This window comes from Bacillus rossius, chromosome 1 (assembly GCF_032445375.1).
Source record: "Bacillus rossius redtenbacheri isolate Brsri chromosome 1, Brsri_v3, whole genome shotgun sequence".
In the NCBI taxonomy this organism is placed as follows: Eukaryota; Metazoa; Arthropoda; class Insecta; order Phasmatodea; family Bacillidae; genus Bacillus; species Bacillus rossius.
In genome coordinates, this window is record NC_086330.1 from 73,991,710 (window position 1) to 74,015,772 (window position 24,063).

Consider the following 24,063-nt stretch of genomic DNA (forward strand, 5'->3'; position numbering starts at 1 on the left):
TTGGTCCAAATTGAAAACCACACATTTTTTTCCTTTCCTATTCATGCAGTAATGGTTGTTTCTAAGCAAGTATATCCGGTTGAAGGCCCGTCTATAATTGCAATGTCCTAAACTGAGTCCGACGGACACTGATCACTGATTGGCCCACGTGACCCTCTAACGTCATGCGTGGCGTGGACGATGGTTAGAATCTCCCTGGTCCGAATACATTGATCAAATTGAACTTCTTGTCCCAATCTGTGTTCTTTGGTAGTATAGAAGAATTAACGAACGTAATATTTGCTATTTCTGGTTCCGTTTCAAAAGGTGAACATAAAATAACGGACATTCATTAGAGTTTACTTTTGCCTTACAGAATAAATAAATATTATTGACATCCCACAAATTTCACAATTTAACTAAATATTCAAATTTTAGCAGCTTATACATTTACAAAGCAATAAAATAATAAACAATAAATCGAAACACATTTATATTGGCGGTCTATATTTACTGCGCTCTGGTGACTACTTTAGAAATCAGTAGATTTGCAATTGTAGACTCGGCTGTTTTCCGTGTGACAATGTGACGTCATCCACATTAGGGTGAGGACACGGACCGCCCACAGGTTCGGACTGCACGCGGCTGTGAGCTGCTAGTCCCTGGAGGCTTGGTGCGCACAGGGGCGACACTGCCGCGGGCGCGCCAGCGAGACTGGCCCTTATGGCTGCACTCGACCCGCGGCGCGCTGACGCGGCGGGACTGCGGGTCAGCTGACCGCGACCTCGACGTCTCGCGAGGAGCGCAGTCTGTCCGCAGACCAGCAGCTCTCCGCCTCTTCGTGTCCGGTGCCACCGCCCCAGGAGGTATGTGCAGGCTCGCCCCAGACCTGAGGAGCTGGCGAATGCCGTTGAATCTGTTTTGGGAATTGGGGAGGGGCAGGTCTTCGCAATACGCAGGGGCACGTACTTTTCTCGAAACGATTCCCAGACAAGCCGTGTGTTAAAACTAGAGACCGGAAAAATTCGCGGATTCATTTCGTGATAGACTGAAATTCAAACATGTGTACAATTATGCTGGTTCTGCTATTGGCTCGCAGTTTAACTGGAGCTCTCTGGGCCAATGAGAGACTATCGACCAAAGAAGCGTCGAATCACAAGCTACCCAGTGGAGACGCCTCACAATTTAGTACCCAATGAACACGCGTGTTTACTTGAGAAATGCAGAGGATAATGGAGGCTATCCTAGAGGTCATTGAATCTGCGAATTTTTCCGGTCCCTAGTTATAACTGTGCAGCATCGTCTGTGTTTCGTGGTTGGCTGGGCTTATTTCAGGCACGTGTCTACTTTCAGCCACCCAGTGCGGAAGGAAACGCGTCCCGAATGGCCCGGCAAAATAGGGAAATGGCTTCTGTTGCAGACGACCGTCAGTTACAAGAGATCAGTCTCTAGCACGAGCACGCCTTATTGTAGTCTAATGACCGTCAGATTATATCTCGAAAAATACATGTATGCATCATTGACAGGTGGTAGCCACCGCAAAGCGATGCAACGCGCGCAGTTCACAAGAAAGGCATTGCCACCGAAGCTGGTGTGTTTTAATATATACTGTAAATTCTGGTAGCCGTTACAACAACGTCAGTAATTACGTCCTTCATTCATTCGACGTCGACAAGAATCAACTTGTATGTACATGTCAAGCGAGGCCCTTAGAGATGATAACACGCAACGACACTGCAGAGGGACATTGGAGCAGGCGCCATGGCGTATTGCGAGGCACCACCGATAATTCACTAGGAGTGATAGTGATCGCGGGAAGCCGGATTCTTCAGGGCACTAAGCGAGGTTATGCTGCGGTGGTGTACCACTGCCTTCCGGCAGCGATGGAGGGACACAGCACCCAGTCCCCAACCCGGGAAGCACATTTTTCCGCAAGTGTAAATCTCCGACCCAGTGGTAATCGAACCAGGGACCTGTGTCTCACAGTCGGGAGCTGAGGCCTGGGCAAACATGCGGCGTGCAGAGCTCCAGAAGAAACCACACAATATTAGAATTGCTCAAGATATCACAGTGGCGTCTGTTTACGAAATACGCTTAAGGTAGTTCTGTTTCCTTATTTCGTTTTTAAAAAGTAATTTATAGAAGAGGGGAAATGGCTAAAACGAGTGTTTTAGGATAATGTTTAGACATGAAAACTCTGGTACAGATTCTTGAAAGCACTCAGAGGCCTTAGATTACCCAATTATCTTAATTTTTCCACCATATGATGTTATGGTTACTGCTCATATTTATTTCTTGTCCTATGCAAGACGAGAAGACTGCGCGCCAGTCTACGGCCTTGCATTTAGAGGCGACACCGCGCTAGAAGCACCAGCTAGTCCCGCCTCACTAACAAAGATACAGCCATGACTAGGCGGGACTCAACCACTGAGCCAACGGGTCAAATAGATAAATGATTAATTACACCTACAAAATAATATGATGCAGTTGTTCTAGTTTTAAACAGCAGGATCTAAATGATATGGATAATAATTTAATAAAAAAATTAAATATCAATTAAATCATACAATTTATCTATTAAAATAATTTCGGTGATGACGTGTGCCGTATTTCATATTATGCTTTGAATCAATAACAATTATTTTTTCACCATAAAGACATCCAGGAATGTTTTAGGGGGAAATACCCAAACATTTCAGAGGAAACTCCCTTAAAGCTTGTTTTTATCTATATGTACCTATAACGTCTTCTAATAACCGTTAGAATGGAATTACAGTTGACGGCTCTTGGACGTCGAGCGAGAGGTGAAGCGTGATTGTAGGAGGGGGGAGGGAGGGTACTGCGACAGTAACCAATCCAGTTGCCGTCTCTGTCTACCTCAACTTCCAGCACCGAGGTCTGTGCTCGAGTATTTATGGAAAGAACTTCAATCATACCACGCAATATCATTAGCTCTGGTGCTATTTAAAAGAAAGTAGCTTTTTTTGTGGTTGCTGTAAACTAGGCCCATGTTACAAGCATATAGTACTCAATTTGAACCTTATCCAGGACTCGTGTGCGGGTGTCTGTGGCCGGCTAGCCTGCGAGCCTTGCTGGAGACCTACACATTGTGCGTGACGCCAAGACATTGGGTAAACCTTCTCTGGCTTATTACTAGAGACCCGGAAATTTCGCGGATTCATTTAGTCGCAAGCTAGAATGCAAACCTCCACACTGTCGCACTGTGTTCATGATTGGCACGCAGTTGTTTGGACACGCCCGTCAACGACCGTGAGCCAATGACGCCCAGCTAGGAGAGAAGTAAGCGAATCAGGTAGTGCCAAATAACAAGGATAAAAATGTTCTTGCCAAGAAATCAACCAATGGAAAAGTAAACATGGGTCGAGCACACCTATAACTTTGAATTCTATCCTGAGGCCAGAAGAATCCGTGACATTTCCGGGTCTCTACTTATTACGAACCCACTGGGAGGGGGAAAATAAGTTATTTGTCTGCCGCAACTAATTTCTGTCAATGAAGACCGTACCAAACATTTCTTCGAGGGAAAATAATTTAATAGGTTCAACAAAACAAAATTTTCCTGTTATTTACTAGCCACTTTGTGGACAATAGGACTACAAAATTATTTTGCTGCCGGACCAAAATATTTGGCAGGGTTTAATAATGACACAAAAAACGCAAATGTCCATGAGATTATTAGTGGTGACCATGCCTATTTTATTTTAAATTATAGTGGTGACCATGTCTTTAATATTAATTATGAATAGTGGTGACCATACCTATTTTATTAATTATTACCTAATATAGATCATCATATCTATTTTATTAATAATGAATAATTGTCATCATAACTATTTTATTAATTATAAATTGTGGTGACCATACATATTTTGCAAATTATTTTTATTAACGCTGAATAAGGTTTCTTTTTTGGCAGTTTATTCGACCGAGCTGAATAGGTAACTACTTGTTACGAACAGTTTTTTTTTCCGGCGCGTCATTGTCCATCATTCAAAATATTTTAATATATTTTGTTTCAGACACGAAGTGCAAGTTTAAACACAGAGATAATGAGCATTCACAAGGGAAAGAAAAACAACCAACTTTGCAACAGAAGTTATTAATGTGAAAATGCATGACAAAACATTTTTATGAGCAAACGAACAGATTCACCGTCAGCACGGAAACATTTTAACCACCACAAAACATTTGGTGGTGTGAATAAAAAAATATGGTGTTCAGTTTTGGGTATATATATAAAGAAACCAATATGTATATATAGTTTTCCCGTGCAAAGACATTTAGGTGTTAAAGTTATGACATGTTCGCCCAAGTGCTGCACGTGATTGCCACCAGGAGCGCGACAGCAATGGCCGGCCCCTGGATGACCGCGACGGCGCTGTCTCTCCTGGTGCTCGCTGCGAGCGCGAGGTACGGCAGGGACCCGGTGAGTGCTGCGCCTCGTCCGACTGTGCAACCACGTCTGTGTCTTTGTTCCGGCTGGACTCGGGGTGGAACCACAAGACTGTCGTTGCGCCATCAGACATACCTAAATTAAAAAAAAACAAATTGAATTAAAAAATGGCCACGTATAAACTTGGCTGCCGGATGTTCAGTTGATGACCAACTTTAAATGATAATCGTTCATTTTACATTAGGATCCTGGCCGAAATAACTGCGGACTTAGATGATTCAGTGATTCAAACCTTCCCCGTGGGCCCCCCAAAGTCCGAGACAAGTCATCGGGGGTCGGCGTTAAACGCTTTCCAGGCCCCAGAACTGAAACAGAAACAAATACCAAAACAGCGCCGACCCTTTGAAGGCCGGACACTTCGAGGCAGTATCCAGATTCTCGATTCTACTCCGCACATTGTCCCTCGAGGAGGCTTAGTTCAGTAACCCGGACTCGTCCGGTCCACCAACTAGCACTCATCGGACAAACCATATCTCTCTCTCTCTCTCTCTCTCTCTCTCTCTCTCCTATCCCCTTCTCAAGGCAGCCAGATTTCATGTTTGTGGGCCGAGTTGTATTGCGATCAATTTGAATTTTTATTTTTGTGGCATTTATACATTGGTACATGAATTTCTTGAATCAGAATTATTATTTGTTTGATATTCTAGATAACATTTTTAGATTTAATATACGACTGGCCTCGAAATGCAGCTAGGGAAGAAAGAGACGGGTCAGTCACCCTGGCTGGTGCTGCTTCCTGCAACGTGGCTGGCCTCCAGCCCTGACAGCAACCCAGCAGGACGGCCCTTCGCAGTGGCTGCTTATCCCGCCGCTGCCTCTTAGAGTCACGTCCGGCCAAGCAGTAGCGCTTGGTTTTCATTACTGAGTGCTTAATGAAACCTCAGATTAAAACACATTGATATCTTATACATTTATGATAACAAATAAAATCAAATAAATGAAATGGGCGTATTACATTGCACTAAACATTGCGTCACAACTGAACAATTACTTGAAAAACATTAAAAAAAAACTAATCAGCCGTAAATTAAAAAAAACACATCCTTAATGAAAAAAGGCTACAATATGTGTTACCATAAATTGTATGGATCCTTCCAGCCAAACGGTATAAAAAAAATTAATTTTATAAACTTTTTATCAATACATTTTTTTTATTTAATTAACAAAAAATACCTTCATGTAACATGTTTCAATGAACTCGAAGGAATAGTTTTATGGAGTATTTCTTGCCGATTTAAAACGCTGCAGCAAAACTTAGAATTACAAAAACTGATAGGTGATAGCTCAACTTTATACAAATTCTATTTTTTTTACAAAATTTTGGCATAAAAAGGCATAAATGATCGTATGGTGATAATCAGTTCTTCTGCCTGCGTTTATGTGGCCTCTGCGGCTGTCAGTAATAGCTATATACCGTGAAAGTCGATTAAAAAATATTCAAAACTATATTTTATGTCTTTTATAAAATATAAAATGCAGTGAAAATCCCGCATGGTACTCGAAGTTGTGGCTACTGTAGTTCACGCTGAGACAGCTTATACCTCTTGATGCCATGACCGCGGAGGGAGGAGAAAACAAGAAAAAGGGAGGGGGGACGACATAAATCCTCTGGGCCCGGATTAGTTTTGAATTTTTGTTTTTAATTTGTGAGTTTACCTGACAGACGACAATCACAAGTTATGGACGGTAACGTTAACACAGACTTAAGATATTTTTCTTAAAATTATAGGGTTTCAAAAGTTATGCGTTAAGGCTCGTCTTCAGACGCTATGTTAATTTTTTTCGTCTTTCAATCATTACTTTCATTTAATGGTTATTTATTAAGTTTTAAAACGATATCTCTCTTGAATTTGTTGTTCTGCCACAAATATTTTCAACAGATATTCACTTAGTGTAATATCACGGGTGTAAATAGGCTTGCAATTGTTTGTAATTATCACCAATTGCACGAATCTTTACATACATCCAATTTAAAAAATATTTTGATGGCGCTTGCAATAAAGCTTCCGTGCTAAATTTTTTGGTTTGACATTGCACAGGACTTAGCTTTGGCTTCTTGTTGAAGTCAACACTTGTGAACTGATGTGTTTATCATGATATTTTTAGTCACCTGTGTTAAATAATAAGTTATTTCCTTCTGGCGCTTACAGACTATAGCCTGTTAGTCAATATGTGGCTGCAACAAGGTATATAAGGTCTGGGAGATATATTTATGCCTTGACACGACAAAAAAAAATTGTATAATTAGTTCCAAATTAGAATTGTAGCCAAAATATGAAAAAAAATCCAAGATGGCGGGATCTATTCCTCTTAAATGAAAGTAATGACGTAAAAACTAAAAAAAAAAAAAAAACACTGCGCGTGAGACTGCGCTTTAACCCGTTCATTCGCATTTTGTCAACTCCGAGGATACAGTTTTATTTATTTATTTTAACTAAAAATTTTATTTTGATATTTTATGAAGTAATAATCTTATTACTTAATTATGATAGTAAATAAATATATCACAATAAGTAAAATCATACTTTTTTTCCTTAGACATAGAGTATGATGTCGACTAGAATGTACACCATGACCCACACATTCAAAGTTTGATAAACTCCGTGTATCATTGAGGTATAAATGTCCACTTCAGTGTACGAATAAGTACACGGAAAGGGCTAAGTAATGGGATGGAATCCGGGCCCTTCGTGACTCTGGACGGCCCTGATCGATGACCTTCAGGTCCCGGCCAGAGGAACAAGTATGTGTTACGACTTTACAAACCCTGCAATAAAAAAAACAATAAAAAAATAAAATCTATAGACGTTAGCTACTGACATCACAACCGTAAACGTGATCTGTGCGTTTCGCATCGCTTGAGAGGTCTCCCGTCAGTTCTGCTGGCAACCAGGGCGAACAAGCGCCTGCTCAGGAAGGTGGTGGCCAGTAGCGGATCCAGAAGGGGCTCAAGCCCCCTCCAAAAGCATCTGGGTCCACTATTGTTCTAGTGTTTGCCTTGATAAAGCCCAGCCTCAGCTGGGTCAAGCCCCTCCCAAGATCCACCACTGGTGCGCAGGCGGACGGGCAGAGCGAGTCGCGGCTGCTGACGGCGCTGGGCGAGGTGGCGCAGGCGCTGCAGCAGCTGGAGAACACCACCACCAAGTCGCTCAAGTTCCACCGCCAGAACAGCGACGTGCTGCACCAGTCGCTGCGCATCCTGCGGCACAACGGCGAGGTGCTGGAGTCGCTGTGGAGGCTGCCCGCCAGCGTGAGTCGTCCGCGACGGCTCGTTTACACTAGCTCGTTTGTGAGAAAACTACTGGAGAAGACATTCCAATGCTAGATTATTTCAGGTGGAAATAGTTTGTGTTTAATTTCAAATATATATATACATATATATATACTTGATACACAGGGGCGTAGCCAGGGGTTTTTTAGGGGTTCAAAACCCCCCCCCCCCCTTTTAGCACCAAAACTTTATTTAAATTTCTTATTCATCCCTCAAACAAAATTTCATATTAAAAATTAATACAATTTTTACCATTACAATATTTAAATTTAAGTACCGAAAACTGCTAAAATAGCACTATTTTACACCTTAAAATCCAAATTTTCCCGGGGGAGGACCCCCGTACCCCCCGCTTTAATACGGGGGGGGGGGGGGCGGCATGCTTCTTAACAACCCCCATACACAAATTCTGGCTACGCCACTGTTGATACATAACTTGAATCGTAGAAAAACGGACAAATTTGCCGTTTTTGCCGTGTTGTAAATCTCTCCCCGTGTGAGCGATACCGTCCTGTGTCCAGACAGTTCAATGACAGCCAACCGAGAAGGACTCTGCGAAGAACAACGATGTATGTTTTGAATATGCGAGCAGTCTAATGGGGTTTCGATGGGTCGGACACTCGACGTTAATTTAGATATCAGACTTTTAAAGTGATTCATAAAATGAATTTTACTCTGATAAAAATCTTTATCCACCCTTGCTCAGCCAAGCACCACAGATTTTTTGTTAATGTTATCATTGTCAATTTAAAACTAATTCGTACAATTACGTGCACAGTAATGCGCCAGTGGAAGAGTCACGTTAATTTTCTGTGAAAAAATTTCCCGGGAAGGACCATAGTTTAACTTGAATCAAGTGGAATATCAAAAAATATTTTTAAATGCTTCGCCAAAATGACGCAATGTGTTTGTGACTCGTGTTGCAGATAAAAGATGAACTCAACGAGCAGAATGGAAGAGTGGTAGAACTAGTGAGGAACGCTTCTGGTAATGTGAGTTATCTAATTGTCTTTTTTTATTGAATTTAAAACAATCTGTTTAATATGTGTGCATTTTGATGGACTCGTTAATTTATTCGTAACGTAATATTTGTACTTCCATCTTTAGCAAATAAACAACTCAACATAGGGAAATCATATCCAAATATTTGATGTAGTATTTCTACAAGCTTTAGGATCAATCATTGTAATTTTTTTCTCGGCGTATGCTCAAACTTTGCATGACGCTGCTTTAAAATAAATAACTTCAACAAATTAGGGCTTAGTAGGGTCATATTGCAGACGAATATATCATAAATAAACCAATTACCGAAGTATGACTCAAATTCATGTCTCTGCCGTAGCCCTGTGTATGAAATTAATTAGTTCTTAAATAAAACTAAATACATCGTATTATGATATAAGTGCAATAATGAGTTCGTAAAGAATATTAACAACATGACGTTAAAGTTTTCTATTTGTTTTTAAGGTGGAAAGGCTCACTCGAGAGAACGAACACTTGAAAACGGAGCTCGAGAAGAAAGAAGAAGAGGTAAGAATATGAGACAGCTACACTAACAAAGATAACAGTAAAATGCATTGTGTAAATAATTTTAGTGTAATAATTAGTTATCAAAGGGGGATAACTCCACAGCTCCGATGAAACGAAGTCGATGTGCACGATCAAAAATAAGTTGAATAAACGCACTAAACGTGAAACATGGAGTCAAAATTCGGTTTCGTTAAGCATGTTAGGATATAATTAATGTATATGTGAAGTCATTGAAGTCACTGGCAGTTACAAACCGTTTCTCCTGTGAAGACATTGCGGTTTATAACTGGATTAATTCAGGCAGTAACTACAACTGAAATAATACTGTCAATAGAAACTTTGTTGTAGTTTTCTTAAATCTCTAAATGTGTGATCTCTGTTCTAAAACTAAACGATAACAAAGTTTTATAGCATCAAAACTGTTGATGGTGTCCCTTGGCACACATCTCTCTTCTTATTAATATTATTTTTGTGATTTTCGAAGTAATTCCGAAGATATAACCTCCGAAAATTAGGCTATGCATCTGCATGTGTTGGAAATTCTAAAAATACGAACTATAGACTGTAAAAAATGTTTGTACTTTTACAAGAAAACTCCTTGGAAACTCAGTTGCCAACATCACTTGAAAAACTGCAAGACAGAGTTATGTAAAATTGCAAAGGTACAAAGAACTGCCTTGCAATTTTACAAGTGAGATTGTTGGCAACTGAGTTTTCAAGGACTATCCTCATAAAAGTAAAAAATAAAATTAGAATTAACATTGTATATCAAAGATAAAATCAAGGTAAAATCAAGCAACATTTTCTCGCAATTTACCACTATTTATTACTATTTGTTTATTACTGACGTATTTATACTAAGCACAAGCAGCCATTACGTTTGTTGCTTACAATTATGTCTATACTCGTTCTAACAAATTTGAATCATACTTTGATATTGTAAAATTTGATTGGTGCAAAGCCAAAGTACAGCATTTTTCAGTTTAATTTTACTTTTTTAAATATATTCTCCAACAAAAAGAATAGAACCAATAGTCAAACACAATACCCAAAATCGTGAAAATTTTAACGACAAACAACATTGAAATAGCCACCAAACTTTACAATACATTTTATTTTCTTAAATTCCCAAGCAACGAGCATACACCAATCTGAGTTCTTATGTGGCCTAACTGTGAAGAAGGGGGGGGGGGGATCTTGTAATATTTTGTTCCGAACATTAAAGATATAAAAAACTTCTGGAAAAAAGTCGCCCTTAATAGGCAGGCGTTACTCTCAAGTACCCTGAATACCATAAAAACGGGGGGGGGGGGGGGAAGGGGGGAGAGGTGTTTGTCACGATTAGGTCTGAAGATTGCGTGTGCGCAGTTTCTTACGTTCAAAACCCAAAATAATTTAAACACCACACGCTTATAAAGGTTAAACAAAATAAAGGCTTGTATGGCTACTCGCAGGTTTCTAAAAACATTATTGGTAAACGAAAAAAGTATTATAATAAATACAAAAAGTTTTTACATCAAAACCTGAACCCCTTTTCCTATATTATGGTATAATTATACTATTTAATCTTAAACAACGCCGGCGTCCTACCTAAAAGACGTAAGCTAAATATTTTGCCGATGCTGGCATCCCGAGATCGTGCCGAACTGGCCCGCTGTGGGTGTCGCGGAGAATTGGGCGGTAGTATTGTCGGAGCTTGTTAGTCGGGAGTGATCATTTATAATGGAGCCGGGTCATCAGGTGGCGCCTTAGTAGCCTTCGGGTACCGAGGACCAGGAAAAACCGCGATCTCGGCTCCGTGTCTGGGACCCTGTCTGTGAACAAGTCAAATCCAAACGAATTACACCTGTTTCACAGCCAGTCGTTAAATAGGCATAGATCCCTACAAAAATACCAATAGTCGGTGAAAAAATGGATGTCGAAAACTCACCGAAACAGGGTGTTGCTGCTTGAACTCAGGAGAGGTCTCGCCGAGGTGCCCGCGAAATCCGGACCGAAACTAGCGCGGTGGATGCGGAAGCGCTCATAATTTAAATTTAACAAAAATTTAGCAAATTATAAAATTATCTACACTAAAGCACAGTCTGACTGATAACTATCTAAAAGCTCAGGTAAAGCATCCCTTGACGAGGCGACTACATCCAAAAAGTAGTAGCGAAGTTGAATCGTGCTGAGGGCTGGCCGAGAAACGATGCAGTCAGAGAGTAGTCGCGCCAAGAAGTCCCTGGTATGGCACCTGTGTCGCTTAATTAAATCGGGTGCTTCGCTTTGAAAGAAAGAGGGGGTTCTTCGGCTTCAGGACCGAAAGGTTCCAAAGACGTCCGAGTGAGTGGTCGAGAAATACTTGCTTCGATATCTCGACGTTGGTGTTAGTGCCAGATCGCAGCGCGATCTACTGGGGAGTGGTCGAAACAGAGAAGAAGTCGACTCGCACATACCGCACGAGACTACTTCTTAAGAAAGGGGGCTTATGGAGGAGACTGGTGGAGCTCTCTGGTGGCTCGGAAAAGAAAGACAGGATAATGTTTGTTGCGTGAGTCGCTAGGGGGCAGGATGTGTTTGACCAAGACTCGAAGTAGTTGATAACTCCGCCACTAGAGGTCAGAGGCGGTACGTTCGAAAACCAGTGTCCCAACCTTAAGACAGGCCATCGCTGGCCGGGGTTAAGCACCTGTCAATGCCTGATTCGTGGAAATGAGGGAAGGGGGGATGCTTGCTCGTGAGAAATGTCTTACCCGGATGTGTTCGACAGCCCTGGAACATTAGAATGGGGCATGACTGTAAGTGCTCACCTCAGGTGAGCTCTGAGAAACTGGCTGCCCTGAGAAACTGCAGCCACAAGCGGTCCTGTCACGACAGGAGGGGTGAATTTCAATCGCCGGTCGTGCACTGGAAGCTAGTCTCGGAAAGAATCGGCTAAATCTCAGCTACGGCGCTGGGAACGACTCGAGGAACTAGCCGAACAAAAATTAAGTGGGAGGTTACAGTTGGCTGAACAAGTTTAAGTTTTAGCTATAAAATTCCTGTTAAGATGATAATTTAAAATTCAAATTTAAAATTGTGCCGAAAAGTCCTAATTGGCAACACAATGCCACGCGTGCCTGGCTGGATTTCAAGGGTCGGTAATACCCCCTCCCCCTCCGCTCCCCACGCTGTTATCTGTCGCCGAGCGGCTTTGGGAATTCCGGGGGCCGCTGCGTGGAGTGGCCGTAAATAAACGCCGCCTTTCTGGACTATTCGGGCGTCGGGTCGTCTCGGGATGACGCGACTCGTCACAGCTGCTCTCGTTGGTTCTGGAAACACGACCCACTAGTTTGAAAGGGCGACGCCGGCCTTCGCGGGAGTTTCGAGCGAGTTCCAAGAGTCCCGTGACAGTTGCGGAGTTCCGAGAGCGAAGGTGCGACATCGGCGAAGAGGGTGAGAGAACCCCCCTCCCCTCCCCATAGAGTGGCACGACGGGGAGTTCGACTGGATCGTGAGAGTGCGGCGACTGAGAGGCGCGTGACTGTGTGTGTGGACAGGCGCGAAGTAAGGGGCGAACCACTGTTGAGCCTAGCTCCAGTGAGGAGTGCGAACTGTGGAACTTATCAGACATTGAGTGACTTGAGAATAAACATTTTTAAGCGCCAGTGATTTGCGATCGGACATTTTTAAGTAAAGCTATTAATTGTTAATGTAAATATTAGTAATTAATAAAACTGTGATAAAACTAATTGAATTATACCTTACGAACCCAGTTCTCCCTACATAGGTTGTAACAATATGTTTAACCGTGTGACGGGAGTGTTACCTTTTGTTGGCAAGCAAGTTGTTTTGCAAAAATACGTTTAAATTATGTTTGGGCACGATTCCTACGAAATATGAATCCAGTTCGTGAACATCTACGAGTGCATGGATTTGCGCCCTTCCATACAGAGTGCGCTTGGTGGTCGAGCACGCCCGTGCTACATTAGCGTGCTACCTTGGTAGCACGTCCGAAATAAGAACCGGTCTGCATCTACGCTTCATAAATTGTTTGACAGTCCTTGGATGTACGCACCTGGGAACACCGTACTGTATTTACTGTGTCAACTCCCAAGAATTTTCATCTGTTTAAACTTACCTGTGAGAAACGTTATTTGGTGTTGAGATTTGAATTGCCAACGCCGTTCCTAAAATGTCTTAAATTCTCGCCCAGAAGTGAATTAAGCAAAAACTGTTAGCAAGAAATCGCCGCCGTCGTGTTCAGGACCTGTTTAACGTATTTGGAAATTTATTCTGCACACATAAACAGTAAAATAACTTTGATAGAAAACGCCCTGGCGAAAATTTTTAATATCTAGTATTTTAAAAAGGTAGCCAGAATTTTTATGGTTGTTATGTTGAAATTTTTTCTACTCCTTAAATTTTCATCCGTAATACACTTCAGCTATTTTGGTAGATTTAAGCCCTATTACAAAATACGTTTTCATAAAAACTCATGTTGATGTACAGCGAGACATGTTCTCTTTAGTAAATTGCCCACTGTCTCCTTTCTGTACTCCCTAATTTTATGCTAATTTTATTTTTTTTAATAATTTTCATTACTTTTATGTGTAATGTTTCTGGCGCCCTTTTCAGACGCGCGAGCTACTTGTTTTATTGATGCGGCACTTATATTTTTGTTTATGGGTGCACCGCTTCGGTTTACCGTAGCTCACCGCAGGGTACCTGAGTTGTTATTACTAGCCCCGGGTAAGAGTAGTGGTAACAATTTTACTGTCTAAATTTTTTCTTCTTTAAAAACATTTTTGCTCCGTGTGTTCAGGTCAACCAATTAGCAGCGGACCTGGATACAGCAAAGGAGAAAAATGAACACCTTTCCTTGAAGGTGAGCTGAACGATTTAACTTAATGTAGTCCTGTTGCATGTTGCATGTTAGTTAATGTTAGTTATCTCTACTTGTAAATGACAAAAAAAAAAGTCTCTGTTTACTAAGAGACAAGCTCAAACGACCGAGCAATGGTTAGATATCAGATTGGGCCGATAATTGCTGAGTTGTGGAGAAAACTGCTTCTTATATTGGAAAATGTGATTTTTTTTTCTCACTGCTTTCACCACGCTGAACTCAATTTCAACGTCGCTTCTGGTTTGTTTTAGTAGGTGTGTCCAAGACTGGAATACTCGCGACTGCGAACTACAAACACACGCTAACTCGGCCATTGCCTGAAGCTGCTTGGCTTGTGGAATCTGGCCGCGTCAAAGGCGAAGGGTTCACCGACGTTTCGGTCGACCTTGCAGTCGCCATCGTCAGGGTAGTATTGACTGATACCTTGAAGATGGCAAATGCAAGGTCAACCGAAATGTCGGTGAACCCTTCGCCTTCGACGCAGCCAGATCTCACAAACCAAGCATGCTATAATAATAACTACAGACCTGCGAATTTTGCGTTATTTGATGACAGCATGGATTGCAAAGGATTTTATACCTGAATGTATTTGTCATTGGATAATGAGTTATTTTTAGGAACTGGAAAAATTCGCGGTTTCAATGATCCTCTATGAATTCGGGAAAATTAAACCTGCTGATTGGCTAATGACTCGAGACACCTGTTAACTGGGATGCTTGTGATGCGATAAGTCTTTCATTGAGGGTTATTCACTGGCTCAGAGTCCTTCAGACCAACTGTAGTCCAATCACTGAAGCAGCAAAAGGTTAAATGCATTTTGATTCTAGCCTATCGCGAAATGAAACCTCGAATTTTTCCGGTCTCCCCGCCTTGAAGGACTAGAGGCCAATACAAGCACCTAACTAACATCTGACAAGTCACGTGTGACCCGGAGAGAATGTGAGACATGGCTGCAGCCAATGAACACACGAGAGCGACTTGATTCTGCACAGTCTGTGAAGCCCAGCCTGGAGCTGGACACCGCAGCTCCTTGAAGTGCTGCGTAGAAGCATGTGTTTGTGGCACATTTTCAGATGCAGAATCTGGGAAGAGCCCTTGAAGAGTCGGAGCGCGAATTGGAAGAACTGAGGCAACGAGAGGAATTCCTTAACGACACTGTAAGTTTTTCCTTAAGCAATAACTTCCAAGAGTTAAAAACAAATTAATAAAATTACAATAGAAAACAAGTTTAATCAATATAATATAAAATTTATAATATATTTGTAATTAAAATATTAGTTTTGTAACAAAGGGATAATGAAAAGTTGTACTCTACGTGAAAGTAATGGCGTGCTGTATTTCCAGGTGACGAAACAGAGCAAGTTGATAGCAGACATTCATCCATTGGTGGTGCAACTCAACGTTACCAAACTGGTAAGCTTAATGCCGTTACGAAAAATGAAATACCAATCCATTGGCGAGACTTTCTGGTTGCATAGGATGGTTAAAAAATTCCTAGTACATACGTTAGGGGATGATAGACAAGCGCGAGTGGCTCGGCGAAGCGCTGGAGGTCGCTGTCCAGCGCAAGGAGTGTAAAGTAGAGACAGATTTCACTCCCAGGTTGAACTTCTTTCCTTATTTTTTTCTCGGATAACCGTCACTGTATAATGTAATAATACCAACAACCAGCGTGAAATAAACCATGCAAAAATGTATTTTAAATACGTATTATATTAATGCATAATGTAATTATGGTTTTAAAATAGTTTTCGAACGGTTTTTTATTTATTAAATATATGTACAAAAATTGAATTCAATGTTATTGTTTAAGAAGGTAATTTTGTTTGTCCCAATACCGCAGGATCTAGGGCTACAAATTGTATATGATCTAGGGTGTTATTTTTATTCCAGATTAATGGAAATATTTTTATTTCCACCCCCCCCCCCCCCCCCCACAATTTTTTTTAAAATGAGAATCGTTTGGAGAATAACTTAGGTTATCATCTATCCATCAAATTAATAACTTATTCTGAAGTCCAACAAATACACATAACCTAACAACATCATTAGGGAAACTAAAATTTTTCACATCGTTTCTAGGCTTAATATTTTCACAGTGCGGCACCCAACATCTTCTTCCAAAAGTTTTCTTCTTACCTTTTTCCATCTCAAATTTTTAAATAACTCAAAGTAATACCAAATTGCATTCGTTTCAAATTCAAACTTATAACAGTTTTAAATTTTTAAACGAACAGTAACACTAACACCTACATTCAAAATATCAAAGAAATAATGCATTTAGCATGAATGATTTTAAACAAGTAAACTAAAGTGCAGCGTCAAGAATAGGGCCCCAGGCAGGCCGACATGCATCACGTGCACGGCTAGTGGCCGGCACTGCAAGGGCCGTAGTTGAGATATCGTAATGGAGATACCATTGTATAATTGTTTACGAGTAAGTTTTCTTTACTATTGAATTCCAAAAGAAAAATTATTCTCAGACTAAAATCCCGGGGAATTTTGGACTTTGATTACTCCAACGTCAATACACACAGGAATTTAAGCAATGATCTGGCTTGAGGAAAGAAAACGGAACATTTTGTATTTTTGTTTTTATTTCATTGTTTTATTACTTTGTTCTTAAGTCAAATATTTGAAGAATTCGATTAAACAAGTCATATATATATAATGTTATTAAATACATGAAACACACATGCCAAGTATGTACGTATAAAAGAAATGCATACAAAAACACGTGCACGAACCGGAATTAAATAAAATACATACTACATGGAAACACAATTCCTGACGCTTCTGTGTCATTAGGCATGTCGGGCTATAATGGGGAGGAAATTCATGATACAAGAAATCCTTCAAAATTGTTATCTCTGTAACCTTATATAGCTAGGTTGGTACAGTTGTGATATTCTGTCTTAGCTTGTTTTTTTTTTTTTTTTTTAAACCCCTGGAAGGGAGGGGTCAGGACCCACGGGCCTCCCTCCTGGCTTCGTCCCTGTAGCAAGGGAAGCACAGAGATGCACCAGCGACTCTGCTGAAGGCTCTGCTGAAGGCTCTGCTGAAGGCTCGCTGCGAGCTGCAGGCGGAGTGCCGGGGCTTTCATTTCTCGGGCCACAAATTTTGTCTAACCTCCCTCTCCCCCTTCCCCCGGCTCCTTTTTCTAAACAGCGATAAAGTACCTGGCATAATTGGTTATTATCAGTGTAAATTATATGCAGAATTTGAAATTAACTTTTTTTTTCGTTTCCTGTGAACTGAACTTACCGATGTTTGTGTATATTTTATTTCACGTATTTTATGTAAAGAAGTAATATGGTGTTCAATGTGCAATAGCCAAACAAAAGATAAAAATACACATGGTTTTATTTGTATTAAATTTTAAAATTACAATACTGAAAAAAATGATTCGACAAAGTACAGGAACTACAGTAACTTATTACTGTTTTATTGCCTAAAGTGTTGATAAGTATATATATATACAATAAAATTAGATGAGGACTTATATACTGTATAGTTTTCAGTAATTTAGTAGATATTGTATAATTACTTTTTGGATCCGCTTATATTACATACCGTATGTAGCATACAACGGTTTGTTGGCCCAACCTGCCCTCTATAACCTGGCGCGGGAGACAGGCTGCCCCCTGACCCCCCACCCCCCATCCAGCAGGTTCTATCCCTGGTCGCGGGTGCAAGGCTTGTGTCCCCTGCCTAGCTTCTCATCACTTCTCAACACAGCAATGTAATAGCTGTGCCGTATATTGTTGTGTTATATCTCTTCCTAACTTATTTATCATGGATTCTGAAACATTATGTTGATTTCAAATAATGTAAGTAATCAGCTTGTAAGGAGTATAGGCCCTACATCTAGGTTGACTAGGAAGCATACGTTGCATGTGATGTAAGTATGAACGTTGCAGTCGGTTGCAATGTTTGGTAATTTACGGTCACCAGGAGAGCTGGCAACCCGGCACGGCAGCTTACGAGTCATCTCGCTCAGGGACATAGCTGGCTAGGGGGGGCATGATTACACTAACCTTTTGAAGCTAATATACACGCCCGACATTAAACGCTTGCTATAAGCTTTGAATATATATACTGCCTAGAAGTCGCCAGCCCAGGTTAAAATTTCTAATACGGTTTGAGGTAGTTGGTTAATTCACCGCCGCAATCGCCACCATCTCTAGGGCATCGACTTGTGGTGGTCCCTAGCGGACAAGTGTCTAACTCTTCAAACACCCCTTTCCCCCTCCCGTTGAACGACCTTGAGCTGCAGTGAATGAGGAGGGGGGGGGTGCGGGGGAATGACAGCGGACGACAGTGCTGCGCTCTAACGTGTAAATAACAACTAAGACGATACAGGGCGTTACGGCAGCGCACTGCAGCGGTGAAGTTCCCAAGCTGCTCATCATACGCTTCTGAAAAACGTAGAGTAAATCCTATCCACTCGCGACTTCTATACAGTATATATATATATATATATATATATATATATATATATATATATATATATATATATATTCAAAGCTACAAGTGAAATGGCTCGGTACACTGAAGCACGTGGCGACCTCGCAGGTGTCGCGGTTCGCGCACTCCAAGGACTGGAAGGCGCTGCGCAAGGGCCTGGAGGCGGTGCTGGAGGAGGGCGCGGCCCGGCGACAGCTGCTGAACGTGTCCTACGACACGGAGGCGCCGCTGTGGGAGGCGGGGCTGCACGGCTACAGCGAGCTGGCGGGGCTGCTGCTGACCGGGGGACGGGACCCGGACCTGGCCGACGCCGAGGGCTGCACCTTGCTGCACGGCGCGGCGCAGGGCGGCCACACCGGCCTGGCCAGGCTGCTGCTGGCCCGCGGGGCGGACCCCGAGGCGCGCGCGGGCCGCACGGCCTGGACGCCCCTGGTGTACGCCGCGCGCTGGGACCGCCTCGCCGTGCTCAAGCTGCTGAAGGAGCGCGGCGCCGACCTCAACTCCGCGACCAGCGACGGCGAGACGGCACTGCACTGGGCCGCGTGGGAGGGCCACCTCGAGGTGGTGCGCTACCTCGTGGCCACCGGCGCCAGCACCACCGTGCGCAACCACTGGGGGCGCACGCCCCTGGAGAACGCGCGTCTGCACGGCCAGACGGCCGTCGTCGAGTACCTGTCGCAGTTCCCGCACTAGCCGCGCCTTATTCCCTATCTCTTTAGATCCTAGCAGTCTTCTTCACGAGCCCTTTTCCGCCTAGCTGTCTTCATCATGAGCCCTTTTCCTCCTATCTATATTCTTCATGAGTTATTTTACTCATAGCTTCGTCTTCACGGGCTCTTTTCCGTCTAGCTGTCTTATTCACAAGCTCTTTTCCTCCTATCTATAGTCTTCACGAGTTATTTAACTCCTAGCTTCGTCTTCACGGGCTCTTTTCCGTCTAGCTGTCTTCATGAACTCTTTTAATCCCATCTGTCTCCTTCATTAGCTCTTTTCATCCTAGCTGTCTTCTTCATGAGCTTTTTTTTCATCCTAGCTGTCTTCTAACCGAACCTTTTTCTTCCCCACTGTCTTCTTCACGAGCTCTTTTCTTCCTCTCTGTGTTCTTTCCCCCTTTTTTTCTTTCTCGCCGTCTTCTTCCCAAGCTCTTTCTTTCTTCTTCACTGTCTTCTTCCCGAGATCTCTTTTCCTTGTTGTGTTCTCCGTAAACGAAATTGAAACCTGCAAACATAATTATCATGTTATTTCAAAAGCATGCAGTCAGAACACAGAGACGGTTGAACATTTACAAAGTCTTATTTTTGAAGAAAATTATTTTGAACATTTATTAATTTCTAATTTTTATTTATGCAGTAATACATGTTGCTACTATAAAATGTGGCAGCAAAATATGTGAAATTTTTTAATTGCTATGGTAGAAATTTTCACATGATTAAAGAATTCAAAAAACAAAGTTTAAAATATTTATTAACGTCTAAAATTATTACATGCTCTGTAACTAAACATAGTTGAAAATTTTTTGGTTCTGTTTTCTAAAGTGATGTGTACAGGAATAAGTTGCAGAGGCATAATTTAGTTTCTGCACCTGCATGCTGACTAATACGTTGGAGGGGGGAGGGGAAAGTCAGTTAAAGTGATCCACTGCCCCAGACATCTAAAATTACTTTAATTCATCTTGATTAAGGCTACAATCCCAATAATAAATTTATTTTATTTCATAGAGACCATCACATCTTCAGGCCACAAACATACAGGATTTGAATACACTGTTTTCAGTAGTGATTTTGTACTGTTACCTACTCTATGATAAATTTTTTAATGTCTGAGGTTTAAAATAATAGTTCTTTAAATAATTTACTAGAATTTTACCTATTTATTATAACGATTTTTCGTGCCTTAATTATGTATGCGTATTTTTAGGAAATTTTTTTTATGTTTTTCGGTTTCCATAATTTTAAGGCAATTCAAATGGCAACGGTTACGTGATTTATTTTTAAGTACCAGCCTTCAAAACGTCACTTATTTCAGTTTAATTTACGGTGAAATTATCGGAGATACCCCAAAGTTTTGTCATAAAATGGTTAGCTTAAACATGTGTGTATTTTTTGCTTCTGCACGTGAGAGGTGAATATAATTAAGGCTCACTTGTATTAATAAATAATAACAACTATTTTATTATTAGCCTACATGGTGTTATTAAATTGAAGTTTTCCGTAAAATTGTGTGCAGTGTTACGATTTAAATCTTGCGGTAGTAAAATAGAATAGTCTAATCACATCTGGAAGAGCCTGGGTTGGAATCTTGCTTCACACATACTGATCTCGGTTTTCGATGATTTCCCAGCAAGCACTCCACGCAAACTCTCGGATGCCCCCGCCAAATGCCATAACTAATGTCTTATCCTGTTCCGTTCATTTTATTTTTAGTGTTTGTGAAATTTTACGAAGTACAGTACATACATTTTAATAAATAATTCTTATGTGGGAGGCTGTGATCCTGTGATTGAGGAATCACAATAGCGCATAGGACGTGACGCGATGCGACAGAAAAATATCGCGATACTGTAAACACGCAGTTTTTTACCCGCGTGACGAACATAAACAAACGATTATATTATACAAAATCATTATATAAATATATAAATATTATATATATTATAGCCTACACTTAACATGCCACATCTATAAATGTTTACAAGGTTTTTGTCATTGACATATTTGAGATAAATATGTTTAATTCAGATCTTACATTCATTTGCAAACATTACTGTGTGTGAAAAATTATGAGTTGCTTTTTTGTACCATCGCGCCAGTGAAGTGAAGTAAATATACAATCTTTCTAATCGGACAGTCTGTTGCACTCGCGAAATTTTGTAGCGCCGAATTCACAGATGTATCCGACGTGATTGGTTGAAAATTATTTTACTTGCGTCGTGTCCGTTGCGTCGCACCCGTACCGCCGTTGCGAGTAAGCGAAACACACAGGCGCTCAGGTGCTTAGGCGCTCAACGCTCAGGTTCTCAGACGCTCAGGTTCTCAGACGCTCAGGCCTTCCGATGTTCACGCACTCAGGCACTCAGACGTTTAGACAATACGACGCTCATACGCTCAGGTGCTTAGTCACTCCTGCGCCCAGTCACTCTCATGCTCAGACGCTCAGGCGCTTACTCTCTCAGACGCTCAGGCACTCGGACGCTTAGGCTCTCAGGTTCTCAAACGCTCTGATTATCAGGCTCCCAGGCACTCATATGCTCAGACGCTCTGACTCAAACGCTCAGACGCTCTGACACTCAGGCTCTCATGTGCATATACGCTCAGACGCTCAGGCGCTCACGGAGTGTATACATGCACGCATTCATAGCAGACCTGAAACAACCTCAACTCTTGCGCTAAAGGACGTTTAACATTGACCTCTTTAAAATATATGTTTGTTCGATACAAAGTTTTTTTTGTATACTATGAAATATTTGAGGTATTTTTCCATGGAGTAGATGTCTGGTCTAATGTCTAAGTCATCTGGTTAGCAGTTGGACACCAACACAAACTATATCTGTAAAAATGTTATCATTATGTGAGTATTGTTAAACAAACACGATAACAAAAACAGCACGTAATTAGGCGTTAAACTTCATTATAACCATGGAGTTAGGAATTGTCAGGAGACGGCATGCTGTGACGTAGTTGCAGTCACTTTTTAACCTCGCCATCGCTGTACTGTTCTGTCCAAAACCTTGTGGAGATGGCGCTTTATGGCGTCTGTTGGTGGTTAGTAAGTATGAATTAACTCTCCGACGTTAAAACAATTTACTTTTATTATTTTTAAATTTAATACTGTTTCTACGATGCAAACACTAAACTTCAGCCAAAGTTTTAAGCGTCTAACCGTTACGGCGCAACAACTAGCTGAAGGAAAAAAAAAAGCTTCACACACTTACCATGTTAACCCTGATTAAAAAAAAAACTCGCTATCCAGGTGGGAAACGGGGTGGGTGTTCGTTCGCTTTTTGACTTCAGTTGTTAATAAACCAGAGATTGCGAGCCCCACTTCCTCCCTAACTTCTCACCTCACTGCAATTCAGTTGTTTGTTGCTCTAGCTCAATTTAATGAGTAAAAAAAAAATGTACCTTTCGCTTCTCTTAACGAAGTACAGCTGGGTTGTAAAATAATTTTTGTTGAGCCAAATCATCTATTCTACTTAAAACTATTTGTTTGACTCAATTATATATATATAATCATTTACAAACAAATATTTGGTTGAGGCTTTAAACCTGCTGGGTAATATTAGGTTGAAGGGTGTCCATCATGAATATTTTATGTTTATCCAAGAGTTTTTTTCTTATAATTTTAATATTCCGCCAGAACTTGCAAAACAAATGATCTCTAAAATTAATTAGAGCAAAAACTCAATATTTAAAATAAACAAAACCATTTTTCGTTTTAAAATTACGTCTACCTCTCTCACCATTAGTGTGTAATTTATGGAGGCTTAAAGAACTTATACAGGGCGCTAGAATTACAAGAATTTTATTTATATAAATGTATCTTAATAACGTTCTCTTGTTGAATGTAATAAAAATGTTACTATCAAGACTTAGTATTTTCGATAGTTAAAATTTTAGACTTTATGTTATTTCGTTAGTATGTGACACAAATTTATGTACTATTTTAGTTTTCATATATTACAGACAGTTAATTTATCACACAAAACAATATAAACTGGCCATAGATATTACTTGGATGTCAAAAACCATTTATGTATTTTTATATCTATGTCTGATAATTTGTCATTAAAATCTATTAACTTGAGAATGATAAAAATTGTGAATTTCAAAGTATCTTTACTTGTGTAAATATTTACGACTAATAACGTCCAGGAAAAGGTTTCAGTAATTTTACATCCTGTTTTTGCCACGACTAGTTCATAATAAAGCACTCACGTGTTTTCTCAACAACTAGGTTGGTGGAGTTGGACAAAGTTTTCCCAAATAAAATGGCACTAAAGGAAAATATTTCAATATATAATATTTCAACTGAACATCGGAATAAAGAATGACTTACGTATCAATATTATTCTAAATATAATTTATATTAAAAGTTGGAGCTAATTTAAGTGCCTGTTTTGTATTTGTTCTGGAAATCTCTCTTAATTGATCACAAAATAGCATATTACTACTGGTAAATGGGAATAATTATCTAAAAAGCCGTTGGTAGAACAGATACTTGTCGACTATTTCCAATGAATATATGTAATTTCAATTCTCTTCGGATTGGAACTAAACATTTCAGGTTATCTTAACTATATTCATATAGCAGGATTTCATAGAAACGTATTCGTCTTCAATAGAAAAATTCGTGAATATTTTTTTTATCTGGAAAAAATTACTTTAAAAAAAAAAACTTCTACCAGGAAGTGACCTCGGAATGACCACATATTCTCGTTTAAGATTTGTAACTGCCATCAACTAGTTCTGAAGTATT

General features: G+C 40.7%; 1 protein-coding gene across 2 annotated transcripts; it reads left to right on the forward strand.

The window, feature by feature from the left end:
• Window positions 1–730: 730 nt before the first annotated feature.
• On the forward strand, window positions 731–23,417 carry LOC134537757 (ankyrin repeat and protein kinase domain-containing protein 1-like). 2 transcript variants are annotated; one of them, XM_063378543.1, is made up of 10 exons: window positions 777–845; window positions 3,028–3,110; window positions 4,336–4,426; window positions 7,512–7,703; window positions 8,651–8,716; window positions 9,192–9,254; window positions 14,041–14,103; window positions 15,195–15,278; window positions 15,466–15,534; window positions 18,697–23,417. In XM_063378543.1, the coding sequence occupies exons 3-10, from the start codon at window positions 4,349–4,351 to the stop codon at window positions 19,279–19,281; spliced, it is 1,200 nt and encodes a 399-aa protein (XP_063234613.1). In that variant the 5' UTR covers window positions 777–845; window positions 3,028–3,110; window positions 4,336–4,348; the 3' UTR covers window positions 19,282–23,417. The 2 variants fall into 2 exon arrangements, with proteins under 2 accessions (XP_063234605.1, XP_063234613.1); XM_063378535.1 differs by lacking the exon at window positions 3,028–3,110 and having other exon boundaries at window positions 731–845.
• The last annotated feature ends 646 nt before the right edge of the window (window positions 23,418–24,063 follow it).